Below are 27,361 nucleotides of genomic sequence, written 5' to 3'. Positions count from 1 at the left end.
TTCTAAGTTTATAAGCACAAAGGAGTTCGAGTAATTTTGTATTGGGACATCAGTGTCAAAGGATGGTTTAAAAGCTGTTGTCCTAAGAAATTAACTTATATCAAAAGATTAAATACGCCTAAACTGTACATTAAAAATGGCATCAGAGAATCATACAAAACTAAGTGAAACTCATTCTTATCATCGAAGACCACCCACTGATTATTACAAGGTTAAGCAAAAAAAGTCAACTAAAAAAACGTGGTTGCCAAATTCACTTCTTCCACTGAAAAGAATTTTCCCAGAGATTTCTAAAACTGGAAATCTTTTATGTTGGGTGCTATGCAACTATGACTATCACCTTGTCATAGAACCACTCATACCATTGTCAGGTCCACTTATAATCAGAAATTTTATTTCCCTCCTTGGAGATGACACCAGCAAATGACAACAGCACTGGCTGGATGTACAATGCCACTTATCCACCACAGTCTTTTTGTTTAGCCAAACCTCATCTATCCCCATTAAATTCAAGCATTGCAGCATCAATTATCTAATAAGCTTTTTTTTTTTATTTTTACTTCTACACAGTCTACGTGCTTTTTCCTCCCATTATTTCCATGTTAGGTCTCCAATTTGTATTCAGACCTGTCTTGTCACTCTCAAGAAGAAAATCTAGACTTATCTAAATTACACACAAATTTCAAGAATAATGTGTGGTTATTGTGGCCTTCAGTTCAAAGACTAGGTTAATACAGCTTTCCACACTAATCTACTCCAAACAAGTTGGAACGGTACTAACCTGGTAACGTTGGTGTAAATTCTCGGTTGTGCATGATAAAATAAGCCTCATACTCTGAAATTGCTTTGACTGGTGGTCTCGTAGTCTAATAACACACACAGTACCACTGATTTAAGTAGCCTATCATTTCACTTTTATTTAAATTAAAGCAGTTTATGCCAATAAGCAGGTCATTAATATTCCTCTATATATAATTTCTTATCCACTTTCCATGTATATAAAGAAACTTTCTAAAAAACTGAAATTCTTTGTATTATTTTGTAACTAATACGTAGTACTGAATAATGTATATTTTGAAAATTTTGTACTTTTGTACTGCAGACGTATGATCAACGTCAGATTCACTACTAGAAATTGGTTGTATAGCATGAAATTTTTTATGTTATATCTGTTAACCAGTTTAAATTTTTGTTGTTCAGTGCTAATGATTATATGCATGTGTTTAGCAACTGGTTCTGTTGCAATGGATTACCCAGTTAAATATTTACCTGTATAACCTAATTTTTATGATGGGTAGGGGATGATGTAACAGAGGAAGCTGGAACCATCCACTTATTACACTCCTAATAATAATAATAATAATAATAATAATAATAATAATAATAATAATAATAATGAATATATTTCATTTCTTTTCATTGAGGAGCCTCATGATGGATATACACTATGTGCATAAAAATGTTGTGAAAGTTCGTGCAGAATGTAAATATTCTAGAATTAACCACTGCTTATTTCCAGGGTTCGGTTACTTAGTTTTGTAACCTTAATTTTGCCGATTACTTAAATACCCACTTGATCTCAGGAAATATGTTTGTGTGTTAGGTATTCAACATAGAAAATTACACAGAGTAGCTAAATTCGGTGGGAAAGGGCAAATCCCGGTGGAAGTACGCATGTCTGATTTTATTAATTTCACATTTATCTAACGTATAGTTAAAACCAGATTACTATTTCACTCATTGCGATTCCTTTGCCACTGATTTTTACCTTTTGCTCATAATAAAATAAAATTTAATATCCAAATTCAACATTATTCATACACTTGTCTATAAGAAGGATCATCAAACAACAGTTCGCGCTGTCCTTACGTAACTATCTACGGGTTAATATCTTACAGTCACTACAAGTCAAAATGTATGATTAATTTGTGCTGTAACCAGGGGCAAATTTAGCTATTTTCAGCCCCTAGGCAGAGAAAAATACTTCCGCCCCTCATTTTGACATAAATATATCACCAAGTATCTGCATCTGTATGTAACTGAATTACTGCTGCTGCTGCTAATAATAATAATAATAATAATAATAATTAATAAATGCATACTGAACTCATCACATTCAAGTCAGGCAAAATGTTTACAGTATGCTTTCTTCGTAGCAAATTTGTCGATCACATCTGTGTAGTCTAGCTGTTATGTTATAAGTCAGAATTCATGGTGACGATGGCAAGACGGTCGGCACAATCCTGTGTCAAATAAGATCACAAATAATTAGTCAGTCTTTCGAGCAGTGAGAAAGAGTGCTCAGTTGAACAACTGGTTGCAGTGGTTGACAAAAATACTCTCAAAATTAGAAACATATCTAGAACGTGGTTTTTCATGCAACAGTCTATGAGGTTTTCATTTCGTTTCTCTTCACACATGCTTCAAAAATTCTTCCAAGTTGTCTTTGTAATACTGTTGAATTTTTCCAGCACATTTCAATAGCTGTGTTGCCTCATGTGGGAAAATTACCACGAAATTAAAATTTCTGTAAAACTCTTCCTACGATTTTTTCTTTCCTCCCTTTCAGATAACAATTTATCTACAATAACGTTAAATGCATACACTCAAAAATCTTCCTTTGCTTCAATAGTAGTATTAACCTCAGCTGTTTCTCCCACTTCCAGTTTTCTTTGTTTTTTCCTTTTTGTGGCTGTACATATTTATATTACTCTTTCCAATACCAGCATTTTAATCTATATCATACATAGAACATTCTCTTCGATGTATTCAAATAAACAATTGTACAACTTCATTACAGTCTCAATATTGGTATCAAAATTTTTTAACAATTTATTTGTTGCTTTAAATCTCTTCGATATCACTGACCAGAGTGTTCTCATGATCACAGTTTCCAGACTCTGCAGACTGCTCAGCATTCCAGTTGTCTCACAACTTAGTGAAGCCTTTTGAGTTTCATTATTCTGATTAACTTCCAAAGCTGATATTATTTCTACCCAGTTAATATTGAGACTATAACGGGCATTGTCACATCCTGACCAGTGTGGTTTTGGAGATCGTTTTACAGAGTGCATCAAAGCAGAGAACAGAGTGTAAATTTGTTGCAACAAATGGAAAAATGAAGCACAACACTCTGCTGTACGTGATCCAACTAAGTTAAGGATGCTGAGCTGCACTCTGAATACGCACAACACGAGGATTGATTAGTTTAATTTTACCTTTCAGCCCAAAAGAAGTACCAGCCATATTGCTTGCATTGTCGTACGACTTATCCCCCCCCAAGTGCATATTCACTTAATAAATCTATTAAGGAATCAGCTAATTCTCCTGATTTATGCCCTGAATTTTGGATAAAGAAATAAATATTCCAACAGTAAATCCATCTTTTGATAAATACCTTACAACAAAAGACAGCTGATCCATACGTAATACCGTGACGACTAATATGGTGAAAAAATATTTAGTGTCCTTTGCTTCATCTGCAATATACTTCCCCACCCTTTTTGTCAGAGCTGATACAAACTCTTCACATGCTTGAAAAGAAAGATATAATGTGCTCCCTTTCCTTGGTTTCCATAAAGTTCTATGTTTTTTAGAAAAGGATTAAAGTCTGCTATTAGCTATAGTGCCATCTTGAAATTTCTGCAATGTGTTGACCCAGACCCATAGTTGGGACCCCTGAAAGAAAAGTTTTTGACCACAGCAACAACTCATGCTAACATGTCCCTCCAATATTTTACTTCTGTCTCAAGCTGGGATATTAGTTGCTTACCTACTCTCCCACTGATTTGTCCTTAAGCTTTTAAAGGTATCACATATTCCCTATGTTCAGCTGAATTTTCATGGGTAGTTAATTTGGACTGACTGTTTTTCCAGCTGTAAAATCCCTCATTAAGTTTTGAAAACTTTGATGTTTCATTAAAAAATAAACTTGGGACACAAAATACACTTCCCTTGCTTTGAGAGTATACTAAAAGGAGTCTTTGTTGTTTCTTGCCATTCTGAAAAACAAACTTTTATTTAAGTACCTGGATAATTCAGTATATTGCCTGCATGAATTACTGGTATCACAATCATATTCTGTGTCACCTGATCTTACTTAGTGATACGATCGTGTAGGAATTTATTTATTATCCAGTTTTCAGGATTGTCAGAAACTGAATCACTACTATCATTTGTGTGTGTATCATTTGGGCTAACTGAAATAATTGTTTCCATGCCATTATTATTCTTTCTAATATCGGAAACGCCAATGCAGGCAAACCACATGCTGCACTATTTTCGTTACTGTTCGCCACAGTGTTACACTCTGATATTTCTAGACTTAGAGTAGCATGGAGAGCTGCATCAAACCAATCTCAGGACTGAAGACCACAACAACAACAACATTTCTAGACTCCAGCACAAGCTGCAACTAGCTGGCTGTGTTTTAATTTTTAACAGCATATCGGTTTTTACATTCTTTCTCACAATTTTCTCTTTCTCACAACTCACCTTTCGTGAGTTCCCGGCACCGAGAACCACTTACCCTTATCCGATTGTCACTCATTTTAATTATTACTAAAATATAAATCACAAATTAAACACTATACAGGAGCATTCCTTATAGTTTCAAATTAAACTGAACTGCTGTTAGAATTACTGGCAGTATTTTCTTTGAATCTGAAGTTTGAATGGGCACTGTCTAGTGTCAACACTAACTACTCCCACAACAATGTTAATGGCATCTTCAATCACAAAATTCAATTGCGAACTATGAGATTTGCCATCCTAACAAACACCAAATGGGAAGGCATGACACCAAATAAAGCGAATAAAGGTCACATTGGCGAAGAGTTCTCGGGCTTCCAGCCGGGTGGCGGTGTCTTCAAACAGCGACGTTTCGACGAGTGACATACTCATCATCTTCTGGCGAAGTGCCGAGACTTTGCGAATGCCGGTCCCTTTATACCTGCGGTGTGCCCCCCACCACCTGGCCGCGGGAGGCTGGGTCCAGAGGAGGCTCCTCTGGACCCAGCCTCCCGCGGCCAGGTGGTGGGGGGCACACCGCAGGTATAAAGGGACCGGCATTCGCAAAGTCTCGGCACTTCGCCAGAAGATGATGAGTATGTCACTCGTCGAAACGTCGCTGTTTGAAGACACCGCAACCCGGCTGGAAGCCCGAGAACTCTTCGCCAGCTGTATACGCCGGGAAAGCATACACTCACAAAGGTCACATTGTTACAATGTAACAACATTACTAAATTATAACCTGTTCTTTTTCCATTGCCTGACTAGTCCATTCATGAAATTTGAGCTTATTGTTACCACTGCTATTCATATCTATTTCATTGTGAATTAAGTTCACATTCTATTTTCATGAGTTGTATTAAAAAAAAAAAAAAAAAAAAAAAAAAAAAAAAAAAAAAAAAAAAAAAAAAAAACCACTTAGAATCCACAGTCCCTTGAAATCCACCACCCTAGGCAACTGCTTAGTCTTTCTCGGTCAAGATACACCTCTGGCTGCAACCAGTACTTTTTTGTTCACTTTCTTGAAGTCAGATACATAATAAAATGTGTCAATCAGTCCATCTTTGGTATTCATGTTGTTAACATCCCTGTGTTAAATAGTTTTGTGACTGACAAAGCGAACAATTAATAATCGACAATCTTCTTTCAAACTATGATTTGTGTGTGCAGAATGAGTTTGTTATTGAACTGTTCCATCAGTATGTTGCCATTGTTAAAAATTTGTTGACAGCAGCTGCCCGTGTACATTGTGTATGTCCACAGGAGAAGCTAATCATTGCAATGTGTTTTGAGAATAATGAATGTGAAAAGATTCCAAGTTTATCACAACTGTGTTGTTTCAGTTATTTGACAATGAGGTTACTCAACCAACCAGTTTCAGAAAGAGAAATACACCAAGACTACAGTGCTACTACGGGACTGTTATCACAGGTTAGTCACACTACAAATTCAAATTATCTGTAAATTACAGCTTTTACTTCTCACTGATATCTCTTTTTTTACAATAAATTATAAAACTAGGTATAAATCTCATTTGTTGGATACAAATAGTTCAGTATGGCGTAATAGTGAATTCCTGCTGCCATTACAACAAACATGTGCCAAATAGCATGGGCACAAGGTATTTTCCCATCTGCCTTGAAGAATATTACACCAAATATGTAAACAAATCCACCAATTTTCAGCTCTGTCAATCCCATGAAATCTTCCTTCTGCAACAAACACAAGGGAATACATATAATTTGGTTAGTGTGATTCAACAGATTCTACAGATTTTAGGAATGAAAATATTGCACCTAACAAACACTAAAGAGAATAAAAATAATAATGATGTTTATATCACAAACTTGTTTCTATTCATAGAGAATTTACAGGTTGTTGAAGTTCACATTGGTTGGCACTACCTTAGTCTTGTGTAAATTAACAAACCATCTAAAAGTGCTCTTTTAGTAACTCTGACCAAGTTCAACAGTGTACTGGGGAAACAGATGCTAAGCAAGTTCTAATGCCGAAATACATAAAATTTTAATATTTCACAGTATTATTAAATGTCTTATTGTGAACTAAACAGTGTGGCACATCATATTATGTTTATATATAAAAGCGAGAACCTTGTCTGAATTACATTCAACAGTGGTAGAGAAGGTATTATACTGAAACTGTGGGCTAAGAAAACATCATACAATAATCTAATTTTAGCTTTAGTTTTACAATTCATGCAACACTGTAATAATAGATGTGTGTGAACTTTGCAGAGCTGACTGCAAATGACAATGTTACAAAATAATAGAAATTCCTGGCTGGATCAATATGTAAAATAATGAAAAGGAAACCATTCACCTACAGCAGAAAGATGCATGGAGCATAGTAACAGATAACAGAAAAGGGCATTAACTCTTGTGGCCATGGGAGTGTTCATTTGTGTGCATTTGTGGTTGTGTGTGTGAATGAGTGTAACATTCCTGGAAAAAGAGCTAGTGCTCTAAAGCTAGTGCAAATGCCGTTTTCTGTTATGTGTTACTGTGCCGCATGCATTGATCCACTGTAGGGGAGTAGATGTCTTTCCCTTATTTTACGTAAAAATGTTAAAAGTTGAATAAATCTATTCTATTCTAATTCCAAATGACAATGGCAGTTGCAGGTAACAGTTATGAATTGAACTTGTGGTTTCAAATTAATTTAAAAAACTGCTGCCAGTCTGGATAAGGACATTACTATGTTCCACTGGAATAATAAATATAACAACAAAATAACACCCTTGTTTTTTTTCGTTGAAAGGAAAGTGTAAATTAAAACTATAACGCTGTATTACTAGCTTTTCAATGACACCAGATCATCTATAAAGTCTATATGGACTGAGAAACCTGTTTCCATTCTCCGTTTTGAGGTCTTTACTCCCACGGTGAATAAATTTCGAAGGTAAACACCTTCATATTTTCACGTTGTACCCACGCAGGGTCGTCAATGAAGTACAACACTTAGCACTGAATGCATGCTTATTGCTGATGCCAGTGTATAGACAGAACAGAACTATCTCCTGGAAGGAGAGTGCTGCTGTTCATACAAACAGAATATTCCAGAGAGCCACACGGGGTAGCCACGCGGTCTGAGGCATCCTGTCATGGTCCAATTTAGCGAATCATGGAATGTTTACTGGAACGACAGATTAGGCAACATGTGGGGAATGTTTATTGAAGTTGACAAAAATATTGTCTCTATTGAGGTTGAAATTGAGTGTGAGAGTGAAGTTATCTGGTTGCATATAACAGGTCTAGAAGAAACCAAGTTCATTTTTGGATGTTGTTACTGTCCGCCCAATTCCATTGGGCCAGTTCTAGAGACATTCAAAGAAAGTCTACAGATAGTAGCATACAAATATGCAGATGATGAAATATAGTTGGAGGCAATTTTAACCTACCAAATATAGACTCGGATGTCTAGGGATTCATAACAAGGGGTGCAGGCAGAGAGCCATGTGAAGTACTTATGAACATGTTTTCCAAAAACTGTCTTGAACAGCTAGTTCGGCAGCCCACACACTATGGAAATATCTCAAAGTTTGTAGCTACAAACAGGCTGGACCTTATCAATGGTGTTCTTATTATTTATCGTGTCAGAAGCAAACTAAAAACAATATTAGATACATTACTACATACATACATACATACATTATGGTTTATAAATTAAACTAGTCAAGAATGAAATAAATGATTAGACACAGATTGTGTTGTCAAACATAAGGTAATTTTAATCTATACAGTGGATGCCCAAAAATTTGCAACGTCCAGTGCACTTTGTGTAGCGTTTACGAGGTCCTCCATGGTGCACACAGTTGGAGGTAATGTGCATTGTAGTAGATGTGTTGATGTCTGCACGGCAGCTCCACAGTCACACTGGAGAGAGTCCACCTGGAAGCCCCACCTCTCCAGATTACTCTTGGATCTTGTGACAGAAGAACGCAGGCGGTTGAGTGATTTCCATGTGGACCATTTCTCTGTGTGGCCTGGGGGAAGAACTTCTTGCGGGATCAGCCGCTCCTCCAGATGCTGGCATCTGACCTGCCATCTCTTCTCCCGGTGTTGATGTGGAGTGTCAGCGAGTGGTTCTGTACTGTGAAGGAAGCTCTTTCTAGACACAAGTCTTTGCTGTGCCAGTTGGTGGCCATGTAGTGGGTGGTTTTCGGATATTAATGCCTTCTTCATTTCACTCCGTGCTGCTGTATCTCTTCGGATGTCCGGGGGGGCTATGCCGGATAAGCAGTACAGTTTTTCCACAGGTGTGGCTCTTAGACCACCCGTAGTGATACGACATGTCTCATTCAGAGCAAAATCAACTTTCTTTGTATGTGTAGATCTGCACCAAACTGGGCAAGCATACTCAGCTGCAGAGTAGCAGAGGGCTAATGCGGATGTGTGCACTGTGTCTGGCTGTGCTCCCCATGAGAGAAGCCTCCACGAAGGGTGTGTCCTGACAACTAAGCCTTACACATCCGGGCGTCCCCTGGGCGTCTAGGTATACCTAGATGACTGATTCTCTCACACCAGAAGCAAACAAACATGCGAGTAACGGTGTTCTGAAAGTCGGCAAATCAGTCAAGGAGGCTAGAAGAGTGTTTCTCTCAAAAAGAGGAGATAAACAGTTGTTAGTATCTCACTCTGGCAATGAAATGACATCATTTAGTTCCAGTATGATGGATAGAGGAATCATGGAGAAAGTTTAAACTGTAAATCATGCTCTGGACACCTATGTGCTTGGTAAGTGAATTAAGGATGGAAAAGACCTGCCCTGGTTTAGCAACTAAATTCGGAAAATGCTCTGAGGGAGCAAAAGCTGTTGCTTGATCCAAAAGAGAATGCATAAATGATTACAAGGAACAGTTAGTAGAGATATGTGTGTATGTGCAAAAGTCTATGCTTGAAGCATACAACAACTAACACTATCATAACTTAGCAAACGATCTGATTGAGAACCCAAGAAAATTCTGGTCCTAAGCAAAATTGCTAAGTCAGTCTAAGGCTTCCACCTAATCACTGATCAGGCTGGTGTGGTAGTTGAAAATAACAAAATGAAATCCAAAATTTTAAATTCCATGTTTAAGAAATTGTTCATGCAGTAAAATTGTACAAATATACTGATGTTTGACAACTGCACACTGGCCCATATGGATGACAAAGTAATAAGCATTACTGGCATAGAGGAAGAAATGAAATAATTGAAAATAAATAAGTTGCCAGGATGGGATGGAATCCCAATTCGCTTATACAAAATGTATGCTATGGCATTGGCCCCTCACTTCTCATGCATTTATCCCAAATCTCTCACCCAGCGCAAAGTCTCAAGTGACTGGAAAAAAAAGCAGATGATTCCTATATATAAGAAGGATAAAAGAACAGACCTGCAAAATTACAGGTTGCTGCAGACTTCTAGTACATATTCAGAGTTCAAATATAATAAATTTGCTAGAGACTGAAAAGCTTTTATCGACAAATCAGCATGATTCTAGAAAGCATCACTCGTGTGAAACTTGGTTTGCCCTTTTCATCACAATATACTGTGAACTATGGATAAAAGTAACAGGCAGATTCCATATGTCCCAATTTCTGGAGAGCATTTGACACAGTACCCCACTGCAGACTGTTAATGAGCACACGGAACAGCTTCCCAGGTATGTGAGTGGCTGAAAGACTTCTTAGGCAATAGCACCCTGTATGTTGTCCTAGACAGCAAGTGTTCATCAGAGACAAGGGTATCATCAGCTCTGCCCCATAGAAGTGTATAGGACTGCTATTAATTTCTATACACATAAATGATCTCGTGGACAGGTTGGGCCGCAATCTGCGGCTGATGATGCTTCGGTTATGTGGAAAGGTGTTGCAGATGATAGGATGATGCAAGATGACTTAAACAGAACTCCTAGTTGGTAAAATGAATGACAGCTGGCTCTAAATGTAGAAAATGGTAGTTAATGCAGATGAGTTGTTACATTGCAAAGCGACATGCAATGGTATGAGCAGGTGAGGATTGCGGTAGGGAAGGTGAATGGTTGACGTTGGTTCATTGGGAGAATTTGAGGAAAATGTGGTTCATCTGTAAAGGAGACCACATAAAGGACACTAGCATGGCCTATTCTTGAGTAATGCTTGAGTGTTTGGGATCCACACCAGGTCAGATTAAAAGAAGACATCAGGCAGCTAGATTTGTTACTGGTAAGTTCGAACAAAACACAAAGTGTTAAAGAGAGTCTTTGGGAACTCAAATGGGAATTCCTTGAGGGACAGTGACATTCTCTTCAAGGACCACAACTGAGAAAATTTAGAAAACTGGTACTTGAAGCTGACTGTAGAATGATCCTCCTGCTGCCAACATACATTTTGTGTAAGGACCACAAAGATGAGGTACAAGAAATTAGGGTTCACACGGAGGTAATAGAGAGTCATTTTTCCACCACTCTATCTGTGAGTGGAACAGAAAAGGAAACAACTTGGAGTTACAGAGTACCCCCCAATACACACAGTATGGTGGCTTGCTCAGTGTGTGTGTGTGTGTGTGTGTGTGTGTGTGTGTGTGTGTGTGTGTGTGTGTAGATGTAGATAAATTACAATGTTTGATTTTTCTTTCCCCCACAAAATTATCTATATGATTGTTCCAACATTATCTATATGATTGTTCCAATGTAATCCTCAAGAATTTAGTTGAAGTTGCACCTTTACATTTCTGTGATTTATCATGTACGCAAAATTTAGTGGACTCCGTTTAATACTCCTGTGGGCAACTTCACACTTTTCATTATTTAGAATCAATTGTCATTTTTCACACTATATAGATATCTTGTCTAAATCATTTTGCATTTGCATTTGATCATCTGATGGCTTAAAAGGGACCATTAGGGATATTGACTGAAACATGTGAAAGGACATGATAAAAAATGAATGAGTAGTTTTGAGAGATGGAACAGAGAAGGCAGCAGAGGAATAACTCCATAAAAGACAAGGGGAACCAGAAATCCTTGGATAATACAGGAGGTAATGAATTTAAATGTAAAATGGAGAAAGTGTAATAGAGCAGCAAGTCATGCAGGCAATAAGGAATACAGACATCTAATAAATGAGATCAACAGGAGGTGAAAAATGATGGAGCAGGAATGGTTAGAAGATAAATTCAAAGCTGATGAAGCATGTGTGACTAAGGGAAAGATAGGAGTCACATACAGGAAGATTAAGGAAAACTTTGGAGAACAGAGATGCAGCTGTATGAGTCAAGTAGTACAGAAAATCAAGGAGAAATTTAGAAAGGAAATTTATGTTCAGTGCAAAGAAACAAACATTTAAAGGTTTTCCAGTAACACTGTAATTCAGCTTAATATAATGGATAGTATCTTGAAAAGAGGTTGTCAGATGAACATCAATGAAAGAAGCAATGACTGTGGAATACAGTTAAATTAAAGGCAATATAATCAAATTAGATTAGGAAATGAGACACTGACAGAAGTAGCTGGGTTTTGCTGTTTGAAGAGAAAAATAACAGAAGCAAAGAGGATATAAAACGCAGATATGCAATAGTAAGAAAGGCTTTTCTGGTAAAGAGAAATATGTTAATATCTCGTATAAATGTGTTAGGAAATTTTTCCTGAAAGTATTTGTCTGGAGTGGAGACTTAGAAATGAAACATGGATGGTGAACAGTAAAGACAAAATGAGAAAAAAAACTTTTTAAATGTGGTATACTAAAGAAGAATGCTGAAGACTAGTTAACTAATGAAGAGGTTGCAGAATATATCAGGGAGGAAAAATGTAAGAGGGATACCAAGGCTTGCCTGCAGTATCCAAGTTCAAATTGGTGAAGTGTGCAGAAGTTACATTTGGTTGGTACATAAGTTCATAGCATTTTTGTTTTGCATGTTGGTATTCCGGTTGCCATGGTTTTATTTATAAATTTTTATTTTTTATTTGTAGTTCACTGCTGCTATTTGAGTTTATATACTGTCATTTTGTTATTTGGAGATAGTGAGTGGAGCTGTGGATGCTAGAAAATGGAATGTCAAGTGAAGAAATCAGATCATTTCTGAAATATTCTTCTGTTTGAGTTCAATGGAGGGATGACAGCAGCAGAGGTAGCCAGTAACAATGGACAGGGATAATGCCATTGGACAGGGCACAAGAAAATGTGTTTATTTTTTTATTTTTTTTTATTTTAAAAGGAGGATTGTGGGGGGTTCACAATAGAGTCTCTCCACAGAAACACCTCTGGGGTTCGACGAACATGATTCCAACACATTAATCCACAACGATCCACGTGTCCAAAAGAACAGATACCATCTTCATGTATAGTTAAGGCTAACTGGCCACTGACCTTCTTCTTCTGAACGGATGCACACGCATTGCCCGATCGGTTACAGGACTCAGTAAGATTGTCTGCCGTGAGTAATGAGTGTAATGGGCAGGGGCACTATGAATGTAGTGTGTGGACATTAAGTTGGGAATGTGGGTCTCACAGGGAGCGTGCAAGGGTAAGTCCCTGCAGTCACTCTGTCCTCTGTGCCCACAGTGGCTCAGATGGACAGAGCATCTGCCATGTAAGCAGGAGATCCTGGGTTCGAGTTCCAGTCAGGGCACACATTTTCAACTGTCCCTGCTGATGTATATCAACACCTGTCGACAGCTTAAGGTCTTGATTTAATTATCATTTCAAAAGCAGATAAATTTGGTTTAGTTTAGTAGGCATTTGATACTCCAACAGCATACACTAGTTTTGACGATACAGAGATTGCAAAAATCATTAGTTATTTCACCCAAAGCACTGAACATTCCATCAACAAATTGAGAAAATTTACATTTGCATATAGGAAATGTTATCTAAACTATTTGAGGGACAATGAATAGTTTCTGCACATGGTTCACAGAAAATAGATGATACTTAATTGAACTGTGTGTCAAACTATCTAAATATGGACTTTCTCTGAACAAGTTCAAAGATAGACTGTTGAGAAAGATGAAAAGCTAAGCACTCTATTATATGCAAGTGGATCATGAATATATAACAAATTACAGTATCCACAGAGTTTATGTTGCTGAACTATGTAAAATGTTACAATAGTACAGTTTTATTAAAGGTCATATCATGTTTGTATGCAAAAGAGTGATTGTGACATTATATGTTATTATTTGAATTAAATGTGAGGTTTCATTTATTAATTTTAATTGTAATAATCAACAGCCTCAGTTGCACTGTTTACCTAGAATTTACCTAGGTTTCAGTCGGGATAACCCAACCTTCTTCAGAATAACAGTAACTACCGTTTGTCCATAGTGGACATCGTCAAGCTAAAACTACAAATCCATCAATTATCGTCAGACTGTAAAACTTATCTCGAACTGCCTCAGCCCCACTTCGCAACTGTGATGCGGCAGCCACAAGTGCTGCACTGGAACTCTATACTTTAGTATGAAATTATATCTAAAAACAAAGATGATGTGACTTACCAAACGAAAGTGCTGGCAGGTCGATAGACACACAAACAAACACAAACATACACACAAAATTCAAGCTTTCGCAACAAACTGTTGCTTCATCAGGAAAGAGGGAAGGAGAGGGAAAGACGAAAGGATGTGGGTTGTAAGGGAGAGGGTAAGGAGTCATTCCAATCCTGGGAGCGGAAAGACTTACCTTAGGGGGAAAAAAGGACAAGTATACACTCGCGCGCACACACACACACACACACACACACACACACACACACACACACACACGCATATCCATCCGCACATACACAAACACAAGCAGACATTTGTAAAGGCAAAGAGTTTGGGCTTGTGTCTGCTGTGTATGTGCGGATGGATGTGTGTGTGTGTGTGTGTGTGTGTGTGTGTGTGTGTGTGTGTGGGGGGGGGGGGGGGGGGGGCGAGTGTATACCTGTCCTTTTTCCCCCTTAGGTAAGTCTTTCCGCTCCCGGGATTGGAATGGCTCCTTACCCTCTCCCTTAAAACCCACATCCTTTCGTCTTTCCCTCTCCTTCCCTCTTTCCTGATGAAGCAACCGATTGTTGCGAAAGCTTGAATTTTGTGTGTATGTTTGTGTGTGTATCGACCTGCCATCACTTTTGTTTGGTAAGTCACATCATCTTTGTTTTTAGATATATTTTTCCCACGTGGAATGTTTCCCTCTATTATATTAGTATGAAATTAGTTTGTTTACATTTATTCAGAGATGTTCAGTGGTACTGCGTCGGACTGAGAGCTATTATTTAACCATATTAATTTTACTATGCAACTGGATATTAGATGGGCATGAGGCATCAATGCACAAATCTCATCTATATTTCTCATGAAATTATGTAAGCTGCTATCAAAAAAGACCAGATGTTTACACTACACACAAAAAAGTTAAGGATAAAGATCGTAAACGAGAAATAGAAATTTTGGTGTCACTCAGGTCTCGATTTTAAGTCCATTCCTGTTTATATGTTACATGAATGGTTTTCCCAAGTGCTTGAGAAAACACATATCTAATTACTACGTATACAATGACACATGTGTTGTCTGCTCTACATCTACTGCACAAACCACTGCATTGTGTGTGTTTCTATCTTATTCTATTTGCATATTGTCCATGTGCCTCTATATGTGCACTAAACTCTTATCTTATTCTCACGATCCCTGTGGGAGGATACATGATGGTGGCGGTGGCAGCATAAAAATCATGCAGTCTTCTCTGAATACAGGTTAACTAAATTTACCAGCAGGGTTCTGTGAAAACTTTCAACCAAGACTTCCCATTTAAGTTCAATGAGTATTTCTGTGATATATTCTTACGAGCTATACCAATCTATCATGATCTTAGCAGCACATTTGTTGAATATCCATACCTTAACAATGAAACACTACGGGTTGTGTATTTTAGATTAGTGCATCCTTCCTTCTGTTACAGAATAGTACTGCTGGCTGTGGACTAGTTACATATTCAATTATGGGAGAGTTCTTTTGGGATATTATGGAATTAGAAGACTGCTACAAAAAAGCTTTCACTTCTATAAAGTATTCCCAGGGCGGAGACCTATTAAGTGATAGGGGACAAAGTAGAATCAACTGTGAATCACACACACACACACACACACACACACACGTATTATAAACCTGATACTTAGAATCGGTGCGAGAAATGTCTTCTGTCAATTTTGCCTCTTTCCCTCTTTCTTCATTTATGAAGGACCACAGTTTTTTCTGTAATTCTCTCCTTTATATACATTTGTCTTAATGAATAATGCCCCGGTTTCTCTGATGAAACTGCCATACTATTTCTTTTTTATTTTGTATGAAATATTACATGCTTCAGTGTTTCACGTGCTCGGAGAGGCCGTTATACTTTCAGCTTATTTCTTGCATGGAGTACCATTTCATTCAACCAGATTTTTTTTTTGAGCATGTTTACTAGCCTTTTGTTAACAGGACATGAAAGACTATAATAATAGTTAAATAAAACTAGGAACTGGTCCCATGAGCATTTACATCACTGTCTGCATACACTGCTTCCCTGTTTTCTGCCATTAATATATTTTTAATTGAATTAGGTGTTGTGAGTTTATCTGCCTTTTTTGTTCCCTTCTGCTCGTTTCCAGCAGTCTTTATGCTAATGTCTTTCATGATGGCAAAATGGTCTGCTTGTGTGGATTTTATTACATGTGTGTCACAGTAGCATGGAGGAACACTTGTTGTTATGTCAAACAATGGAAAGTCCAGGTTGGGATATCAATGATCTTATGAAAAGGATACAGTGCTACTCAATGTAAAAATGACACGCTCAGTTGCTGACAAGCACAACGAAAAGACTCATGCACAGCTGACCGCTATGTCCAACTGCTCTGGTGAGAGTTAGCGGTCATATTCGTGTGTGTGTGTGTGGGGGGGGGGGGGGGGGGGCGCACGCTTCTTTTGATCATGCCTGTCAACAAATGAAAGTGTTATCTTACAGTGACTGACTATCTATTTGTTACTATGAGATCAAGAGTAGTTTCACTATGCTTAGTTACTCTGGTGGGTTCATCCATTTTTACATTTAGGCTGAAAGTACGCAGTAAGGCCAGTAGTGTCTTAGTATTTTCTTTAGTTTTCGTGGTGTCTATGGTCATTTTTGGAAAGATCTTGGGCTGTATCTTCTAGCTATCCAAAGAATATGTTTATTACACTTCTTCATGACTGTTACGGGCCTAATAAACAACATAATTTCTCTGCAATTTTTATTTCCACTGCTGTAGCTTCACAAAGCTCACTTCTCTAGCATTTGTTGCGGTGTTCTGGGTGGCTTTAGTTGACTCATAGCTAGAGAAAATGGCAATTCATGCAATTTCCAACAAAAACTGATTACATGTGCATCATCAATTTACAGAGTTGAAAGCAAATACACTGTATCTAATTTTTCCTGTCTCTTACAAGACAAAAATTGAAATGTAGGATTTGAAAGAATAAAAATGATGTTTTAGGCAACAAATTGTTACGGACATCTTACCCATTCCATTGTTTGTATTTTGCCTAGAAACTTACAGTACTGTGTTGTCATAAGCATTAGATAGCTTCAAATTACTAACCTTGTTTATTATTGCAAATGATGGAGTAATGCCCATGACAAGGTAAAAAAATGTTTCAAGACATTTATACTGCTCGTGGAACAGCTGTTGATACAGAATTCCAAGAGAAGCAAGCACCCAAACTATCCAATGTAATTCTGCTGCTAAACCTCCAGGTGGCAAAGGTGTCAGCATTAGCCAGGGGAAGTATGATGCAGCAATAAATACGTAGATCATTGCACGATCACTGCGGTGTAGCATGTCTTTCAGGTGTCTGAAGATAAGAGACAAAAATAATGTTTGTACTCATTATACAATGATTTGCATCGTCTTTTCAATTTAGAAAATTAATTGCATATTGTTTTGCATATCTTCATACAAAAGCTTTTATTCATCACAAATATTATGTTACCTGAAATATTTAATTTGTTAGTTTAATTAACAAGTATAGAAAACTTTATGAAGCAGAAGTAGTTTCTGGCCAAAAGAAGAAAAGAAAATCAGAGTTCAAAGCATTTATCTTCATATCCATGACAGGAACTGATTTCATTAGTACAATATGAAGGAAAATTGTGTATTTTACATACTGGTCATACATCAACAATCATATTGTAAGCTAGAGTACAACAGTCTCAATTTCAGAGGATAAAAAGCGTCAAAGATTAGGACAAGTAATTTAGTAATATCTGCTTACGGATATCAATGATTAACAGAAAATTAATCTAAGAAAATGTGAAGAAGCACAGGAAATACTGAAAATGATATGAATTATGAATGTCATCAAAGTTATGAGGCAACTATGGATACTGATATTGAAAAGCCACGAAGCACTGCTGTAAAGGCCAACGGCCTGGCCATGTTGGTAACACTGGTTCCTGCCCAATCACCAAAGTTAAGCAATGTTGGGCCCTGTTAGTACTTGGATGGGTGAACGTTTGGGGAAAACTGAGTGCCCTTGGTTTTAAAAGGACACACAAGTTGCCGAAGTGGCATCCAATTGAAAGACTTGCACCAGGCCTTCATCAAAAATAGACAAAACACACACACACACACACACACACACACACACACACACACACACACACACACACACACACACGGATGCTCACGCACACACACACACACACACACACACACACACACACACACACACACACAGACTGCAGTCTCAGGCAATTGAAGCCAAGCTGCAAGCAGCAGCACCAGTGCATGATGGGAGTGGCAACCGGTTGGGGGTAAGGAGGAGGCTGGGGCAGGGAGGGGGAGGGATAGTAGGGTAGGGGTGACGGACAGTGAAGTGCTGCTGGGGAGTGCACAGGAAAGAGATGGAGAAAGGGTAGAGCAGCTATGTGCAGTCAGGAGGTTAGATGGTGGGCTGGGAGGGGTGGGGAGATGGGGGGAGTTTGGAAAGGGAGAGGAGAAAAAAGACTGGGTGCAATGGAAGAATGAGGGCTGTGTAATGCAGAACAGTAACAGGAACAGGGAAAGGGCTGGATGGGTGAGGACAATGACTAACCGCCTTCTGTCTAACCTCCCGATTGCACATAGCTGCCCTACCCTCTCTCCACCTCATCCCTGCATGCTACCCAGCAGCACTTCACTGTCTGCCACCCCTACCATACTAACCCCCCCCCCCCCCCTCCTCATCCCAGCCTCCTCCTTACCCCCACCCAGTCACCACTCCCATCATGATGGTGCTGTTGCTTGCAGTGTGAGTCAAGTTGAGCTGAAAGCTTTATTTGTGACAGTCTTTTTCGTTGTGCCTATTTGCAACTCAGCATCTCCGCTACATGACGAGTAGCAACTTTCCTTTTCATAATATTGTAATATAGCAGATAAACAGACAAGGAAAAAGGTGATTCCATACTAAGAAAGGAAGTTGACCTCTGAGAGAATGAAGAAGTACTGGGTAAAAATGGAACTGAGTAAAGTGGTCCAGGAAAGGCCATAAAATGTAAATAAATAAAATAATAATATAACAAATTTCTATAGTCATGTAAAATATCAATTTCCCCAATGAAGCAATGTTAACAAAAGAACACTGAACAAATATAAAACAGAAGCCAAGCAAAAGCAACAGAGAATACAATAACTATGATATAATAAAACTTCAAGGTTACTGTTGACAGCATTTCCATATCTATTGCACACCAAAAGTTACTAGAAACAATATTTTACTATCATCTTGGAATGGTAAGTGGATGACATTCTACTGGAAATGTTTGCAGCATTGTCAGATGGACTATTGAGTAGATGAAGTGCATCCGAAGAACATGTGAAAAGGATCTAAGAAAGTGGTTATGAAGAAATCTTTGATTGTTATTTTTCCATTATTTCAGACAAGAACCAAATTCTAAGTGTAAAAAATTCTATGTTCATTTATTACAGTACACTAAATCAAATGAATACAGACTAAAACAGAAAGAATTAGGCTTGAGTGAATACACTGAATGCAATAGAATGTAAACAGAAAGTGTAACCTCATAGGGGAGGGTTTGGTAGTTGATACAGAGATGTAATTCCACAGCTGTGTGGATGGATGGATTGATGGATACATAGGTGATGGGCATTTTAAGGGACCAAACTACTATGGTCATCACTCCCTTCATCCTGCATGTCAGAAACATGGGAGATTACATTAATTTAGATTTAGATTTTGTTCCGTAGACCCAAAAAATGAGATGATTCTCATGGGTGTGGAACATGTCAGAAAGTATAACAAAAAAACATAAAACATTGGAATATACGAGGTGCATTCAAGTTCTAAGGCCTCCGATTTTTTTTCTAATTAACTACTCACCCGAAATCGATGAAATTGGCATTACTTCTCGACGTAATCGCCCTGCAGACATACACATTTTTCACAACGCTGATGCCATGATTCCATGGCAGCGGTGACGGCTTCTTTAGGAGCCTGTTTTGATCACTGGAAAATCGCTGAGGCAATAGCAGCACGGCTGGTGAATGTGCGGCCACGGAGAGTGTCTTTCATTGTTGGAAAAAAGCCAAAAGTCACTAGGAGCCAGGTCAGGTGAGTAGGGAGCATTAGGAATCACTTCAATGTTGTTATCGCGAAGAAACTGTAGCGTAACGTTAGCTCGATGTGCGGGTGCGTTGTCTTGGTGAAACAGCACACGCGCAGCCCTTCCCGGACGTTTTTGTTGCAGTGCAGGAAGGAATTTGTTCTTCAAAACATTTTCGTAGGATGCACCTGTTACCGTAGTGCCCTTTGGAACGCAATGGGTAAGGATTATGCCCTCGCTGTCCCAGAACATGGACACCATCATTTTTTCAGTACTGGCGGTTACCCGAAATTTTTTTGGTGGCGGTGAATCTGTGTGCTTCCATTGAGCTGACTGGCGCTTTGTTTCTGGATTGAAAAATGGCATCCACGTCTCATCCATTGTCACAACCGACAAAAAGAAAGTCCCATTCATGCTGTCGTTGCGCATCAACATTGCTTGGCAACATGCCACACGGGCAGCCATGTGGTCGTCCGTCAGCATTCGTGGCACCCACCTGGATGACACTTTTTACATTTTCAGGTCGTCATGCAGGATTGTGTGCACAGAACCCACAGAAATGCCAACTCTGGAGGTGATCTGTTCAACAGTCATTCGGCGATCCCCCAAAACAATTCTCTCCACTTTTTCGATCATGTCGTCAGACCGGCTTGTGCGAGCCCGAGGCTGTTTCGGTTTGTTGTCACACGATGTTCTGCCTTCATTTAACTGTCGCACCCATGAACGCACTTTCGGCACATCCATAACTCCATCACCACATGTCTCCTTCAACTGTCGATTAATTTCAATTGGTTTCACACCACACAAATCCAGAAAACGAATGATTGCACGCTGTTCAAGTAAGGAAAACGTCGCCATTTTAAGTATTTAAAACAGTTCTCATTCTCGCCGCTGGCGGTAATATTCCATCTGCTGTACGGTGCTGCCATCTCTGGGACATATTGACAATGAACGCGGCCTCATTTTAAAACAATCTGCATGTTTCTATCTCTTTCCAGTCCAGAGAAAAAAAATTGGAGGCCTTAGAACTTGAATGCACCTCGTAATACTTACTACCCTGATCATTTGTCAGGAGATTGTTGAAATAGGTGTATACAATGCAGTAAACTGGAACAGTTAATATTTACAGAAGTTACACACTGTCAGAATGAAACATTGTTAAGTACAATTAATAAATTTATCATGCACAAATACCTAATCTTGACTGTTGTGACCAAGTGCTGTCAAAATTGAAATCTAACAGATATTTTAACTTAAGCTCAGTTAACAGTCTCAAGATATTCATCTATGGAATGGAAGGAGTTGTGTATCAAAGAGTCTTTCAAACTCTGTTTAAACCACGCTTTATCTGAAACCAAGTTAGCCTTTCAGTTTTAAACCATAAACAAAGGGGGCAGGGGTAAAAGAAAACTGGCACAGGATAGCCATAAAATAGATGTTAAGAACAAATTATTAAATGACTCCGAGTAAAAAATAAAAGGGTAGGCCAGGAGTCATCTGAGAACAACTCACCACAGCTTGTCATGCTGCAGAAGGCATACCCTCACCTAACCAGGCTTCCCTGCTCACTGTAAATTGTCAATAAAGTTGACAAGTCAGCTTCCTCACAGGAAATGAACTAAACCATTTGTAAGAAATAATTAAAACTCAGGATAACATTAAAACTATGTTAAGATGTCAGGGTCAAACTAGCCCTCTACCAGTGGACAGCCAAAGGTTCCCTGGGACTAAAATTGTGGTAGTACGTGACTCTCCTCCCCGTTCAGCAATCAGCAAGACATAGCAGCGAAGGTTTCATATTAAAAAAAAAAAAAAAAAGTGTACAATCCACTATGACAGATAAAATTTAAAACATGCTTTCCCACCTGGATATTATCAGCTAGGATTGATTACCGAAAGTGTCTCAGCCAACTGCGAAGTTTGCTGCGTAGCATCAAAGGATATGGGTGACTATAAGGGGAGCACCACAACTACAATGGGATGGGGCAGCCTCTCGCAGAATTTACAGTATCCAATGGCCAGATTGGTGGCACTCGGTTGTAGACTGTCCTGTAATTACTAACATATTGTGGCTGTTACACTTTACTCCCTGCACTCCATTTACTGTTCCATGCTAACAAGAACTGGTGATATACTGCTGTCCATGCTTCGGATCCTGGTAACATTATTTACAGAGCATCCTTCCAGGTAACCTCCTTGGAGAGTCGATCCACAAATTCATTGACTTGTGGAACAGAGGAATATTACCATCTTTCAGTTGTTGTGGAGGTTTAAGAAAAGATCTCTTACTTCCATTATCAGTGGATGTTACGAGTAGTGGTATGCTATACCCTGGAAGCTGCTCATGGGGTCAATGCAAATTAGGAAAAACTCACATAACTGGGTGGTGAAGTAGTAAATCAAATAAGATGATAAGTTATTGGTGCTTCATAATATTGTTTAGGCTTGAAGATTTCACTGTGTGATTTTACTAACACAGGGGATGATGTTTCTGAGAATGTAGATTTTTGTTATTGTATGGAAAATGAAACTGGGAAGGCAATGATATCAAGGAATCTTATATCACAAGGCAAAACAAGCAACTGAAATGGGAATTTCTTTTAAAAATATGTTTGGCCATAATAAACCGTTTCCACTATTGCAAATTATCATCAGAAGTTGTATTTCTGAAAATCTTTATCAATAAAATAATGATAAAAAAGAACTAGTCATAAAGTTACAAATATCAGTACCTTACAGAATATAAAAATTAAAAACAATGGAAACCACGCCCAGTAAACACAAGAAAGTTTTACTGAAAAGTTTTAAAAATGGCATGTATTAGTGTGATAGTGCTTATTGACTCTCAGGTACATTTTAAAAATTAAAAAGGAAAGAAGTTAGTATCATTATAGGTAACTGGCCATATTTTAATCTAATTCTTTTAATGTCCTGTCTCATTCACAGTAATTGACACTGAAATGACAACAGCTACATTCATTCCCACACTGGCTTTCAATCAGAAGTCATATTTTCACAAATGAACAAGAAATAATCTCTTCTACATTGTTGTTCAGGAATAATGTTCATTTGGGTATATTTGACAGTTCATGAAGACTGCCAACTAAGAATATGTACTTTGACATGGTGATACTCCCACACAAGTTACAAAGAATTACAGAAAAGTGATCTAAATTTAAACTGACAGTTTTGAATATGTCAGCTTACTTAGAAACATGTTATTGAGGGACAAGGGACAAATATAGTAGGAATTACACCAAGGCAGTAATGTGCTGAAATCAATTTTGGTTGCCAATAGCATATAAAATAATGAGTGGCAGTATTACAATACTGAGAATTGATATTAAATTATTGATACCAAAGAAGCAATAGTTCATCTCATCCCCAGAAAGTAACTATACCAAAGAGCAGAATTCATCATCAGCAGAAACATTCTTGCACAGAACTGATTTCCACAATTTTAATCACTTCAGTTTTGAAGGCTACAGATAACCAAGTCTTGAAAAGCAGCACTTGTCACCAAATAAACTCTCCACAAGAAATGTTTGCCATAACTGAAGTATATTTCAAAACTGAGAGCATATTTAAGTCTCACAATATGAATGTTTGACTAGAAAAAAGTCTTTACAGTTTCCTTGTTATGAGATGCCACTGCAAAAAGAGAGTCCAGAAATATTTGTATTTCTACAAATGAAGATTGTAGATATATAGTCTCTCATACTGAACACTTCAGTATGACTTTTGTGGAGAAAAGTATTGCAAATTAGACTGGTTGTACCTAACAAGAGAACCATTTACCCTTCAGAGACAGCTGACAACAGCATAAATTTCTAAAATCAGAATGGGTTGCTCAGTTGCTCATGGCAGCATCAGCACCACACAGTATTTCTTTTTGCGGGGCTATGTGAAATAGGAGAACAGGTTTTATATATAATCAGTTTGCAACAGATAACAAAATAAAACTATTATTTTGTAAGAGGCAAGAGGGACATTCTGAATGACAAAACTTCTCTCAACAGATCCGACCATCACAACTTCTAAATTTCATTTTTATTTCTGATTCCCATTACTTATCCTACTCTAGTATTGGTGATGTGATCTATTTCCCTGTTGTTTGTAGTGCTAAAAAAATACTAATTTACTTCAGCGGAGATGAAAATTAATCGCCATGTCAAAGCTGATGAAGAAGAGCCTTCAAAAGCAAGTGATAGAAGACAGTAAGGAGATTGAAAGAGAAAAGAGGTGGGCAGGTGGGGTGGGGGTGGGGGAATGGAAAAGAAGAAAAGGACAGATTGGAAGGAGAGAAAAGAGCAAGGATAGGAAGGAAGAGGTGGAAAGATTGAATGAAAAGATGACAGGTTGCATTAAGTTGTCCAAATCATTGCAATTATACTCTATCATTAGATGACTGTTGCATGCAGGATGACTCTGCACTGTGCCAAAGATTGCCTAAGCTATGCTATAAAAGAATGCATGAACATTCGAAACATTTCTCTCAACTGTAGTTTCTTACAAATGTAACTGCATTAGAAACAGCATAATAACAGTATTGTTAACAAATTTTTCTTCATTCATAATCTCCACTATTTAAAGAAACAAAATGGCTGTAGTAATGATCCTCACCTCATACACAATGGACAAAGAAGGAAATTATTTCTTTCAGACTGTTCATCTTCTTTATCTAATTGTTCAGTTTCACACAAAAACACTAAGTATTTACAATGTACCTCTTCCCTTTGTACTTAGGAATGATACAACAATAAACTAGCTGAAGACATGTAACAGAAACAAGAACATTCATTGATCACATGCCACCACAGTTAAAGGAAATTGACCCAGTTGGTTTGAGAACAATTTAAACAGTCACTATTATACTGCCAGTAAAACTGAAGATGAAGCACAGAACATATAAAATACACACCATTGTAGAATAACAAGAGGAGCATGTGTGAAAGGTGCATAAAAGTGATGCAAAGAGTGTCAGAGAGAAAATTAATAAGCTTATTTTGATACGTGCAACAGATGCAAAATACTTAATTTACTGCATGGGAAAGCTAATTTAATTTGATAGGAAAAAATCTGAAAGTATACAGTGCTGTTGACCTGCTTGGTTCAGCAGCCTGTTTAACAATTCACCAGGTTTATTTATTCATCAGTCATGCAAACAGTATGCTAGGTGGTTTTCGGTTATAAATAGCATCTTTGTAACAATCTGGAAAGTATTATATTTGCAATACTGTCTAATTCTCTGCCACTGTTTCATAAAAAATTAAAGCTATTTTATTACATAACAGGACAAAAGTTTGTTTTCATATGGGTGCAATTTTATAGAGAGTAACCATCATGGAGATACAGTCAGTAACAAAGTCTTATTATGGTCTGTTTATAAAAGATGTGATAGTAAATCTAATGTAAGTCTTTACAGAATGCCTTTGCTGGGAATTAATGTTTCTCATTTTGTTTTGCTAACCCTCTTTGTGAAATAAATAAATGAAGCAATAAAAGGAATGATTGATACAACATACTTAAATAATGGTGGGTATTGTACACTAAACAGCACATCAACTGGTCAACAGGAACTGTAGTTACAACAGAATCAGTGAACAGCACCAATGCCTGTGAAATACACGATGTCAGTTATTCAGTTTATGATGGAAAGTCAAGAAATAGATAATATTACTTAAATATTAAGCAGAAATGGTCACAGGCTGGGTGCGCCACAGTCAAAGCTTTTGCAGCACTTTACTCAGAGACTCTGCCCTGCCCCATTTAGACAAGACGCGTGGGAAGTTCAGTTAGGTAGATTGAGCTGACTGCCTTCCAATTTCATCACAGGTTTTTTATAAGTTGCCTTTTGTAAGCCCTTGCTTTCTTCCAACCTTATAACCTACTTACACAGTTTAATCCTCGAGCTGGTGTGCCTATGTATAAAGTGGACGAACCACAAATAAATTGGCTGGTACAGTTCCATTGTTGTTTTACAATTGTGAGCCTGTACCTATTGAATCATTATTGCTTCATTATTGCTTCATCTAGCACAGTGATAAGTTGTACTGTCATATGTCCAAGTCAGCAGTAATATAAAATAAACAGTGAGCTAAGTGAGAAAACATTTAAGCTCCATGCAAGAAATGACCCACCTTCTGAGCTAGCAGTGCAGTCTCACAATGAGTTAGCTGTCTACAAGATAATTAGCAATTGAATAAGTGGGGTAACACTTTTACACAGCAGCAGAGTGATATAATGAATGTTTATTTTATTATTGTATAATGAAACAGTGATTTAGTTCATATAATGTAAATTTATTTTGTCGTCGTTTGTAGAAGTTTCCAAGTTAGATACATTGTTGGGTAGTACTTTTTCCTCTTATATAACACACACCTTAATGGCTTGGGAATGTTATGTTTATAATTCCCTTGCAAATGACTGCAGTAATAATGACAATGTCTTGAATAAAACACTAGCTACTAGCTGACTATCATAATTATTAAATTTGAGCAAATTGCTAACGCAAGAATAAATATCTTCACACATCTAATGACAATTGTTCATTTAGGAAACTGTGTGAGTAAAATTAAGTAATATTGCCATCACAGTTAAAATTCTAACAAATAAAACTCCTACATTTACGTGGAGACAAGAGTAGCTTGTCAGTACTTCCCTTCAAGGAGCTAAATTTTTCCCCCTTTTAAATTTCTACTGACAGTATTTGGAATTTCACCATTAGAAGATAAGTACAGGCTAGCAACACTACCTTGTGATTTAACAGTTTTCTCCATTGAATTTTCTTTGATAAAATTATATACTTATCATTTTTAGCCAACAAATTTTTATTTTAAAGAAACATAAAATAAATACAAAAGAAGTCTGTCCAAATCACCAGGAAATAATAATGGTGCTGTGCTTTGATCCTCAATCAGCAGTGGCTACCTCACCATATGCCAAGGCAGTGTGTTTAGCTGTCACTGCACATAAATGCCAGTTAGGAGGGCTGCCTAAGTGAGGTAGCAGCAGCTAGTGGTAGCCTTGCAGACATGAACCTGATGTCAAGCATCAACAGATAGCAGGTGCACATGTACTGGACAGCTGGCTGCTCCAGTGAACATAAGAGTGTGTGGAACACTGTCATGCATCCCATGAACCCAAGACCCTTATAGTCATCCAGAGATTGGATGAAGTTACTATGGGGGTGGCCCCATCTTGATGGCTTCGGCTTGAGCCCTGGAACCATCAGGTATGGCAGTGAATCTTAGACCAGAAGTTAGTGGATGAAG

At 37.9% G+C, this 27,361-nt stretch overlaps 1 protein-coding gene across 2 annotated transcripts in view; it reads right to left on the bottom strand.

Annotated features, from left to right (window-relative positions):
- Window positions 1-5,963: 5,963 nt before the first annotated feature.
- Window positions 5,964-27,361, bottom strand: part of LOC124777813 (monocyte to macrophage differentiation factor) — a 148,027-nt gene continuing 126,629 nt past the window's right edge. For both annotated transcript variants that reach the window (XM_047253331.1, XM_047253332.1), the window contains 2 exons: window positions 17,086-17,338; window positions 5,964-6,221 (listed from right to left, as the gene is read on the bottom strand). In XM_047253331.1, coding sequence (XP_047109287.1) covers window positions 6,027-6,221; window positions 17,086-17,338 — 448 coding nt within the window. In that variant the 3' untranslated portion in view covers window positions 5,964-6,026. The remainder of the gene's footprint in view (window positions 6,222-17,085; window positions 17,339-27,361) is intronic.

Source organism: Schistocerca piceifrons, chromosome 2, assembly GCF_021461385.2.
Source record: "Schistocerca piceifrons isolate TAMUIC-IGC-003096 chromosome 2, iqSchPice1.1, whole genome shotgun sequence".
Taxonomy (NCBI): Eukaryota; Metazoa; Arthropoda; class Insecta; order Orthoptera; family Acrididae; genus Schistocerca; species Schistocerca piceifrons.
The sequence above is the reverse complement of the archived record's forward strand: the minus strand, read 5'-3'. Positions and strand labels throughout refer to the sequence as shown.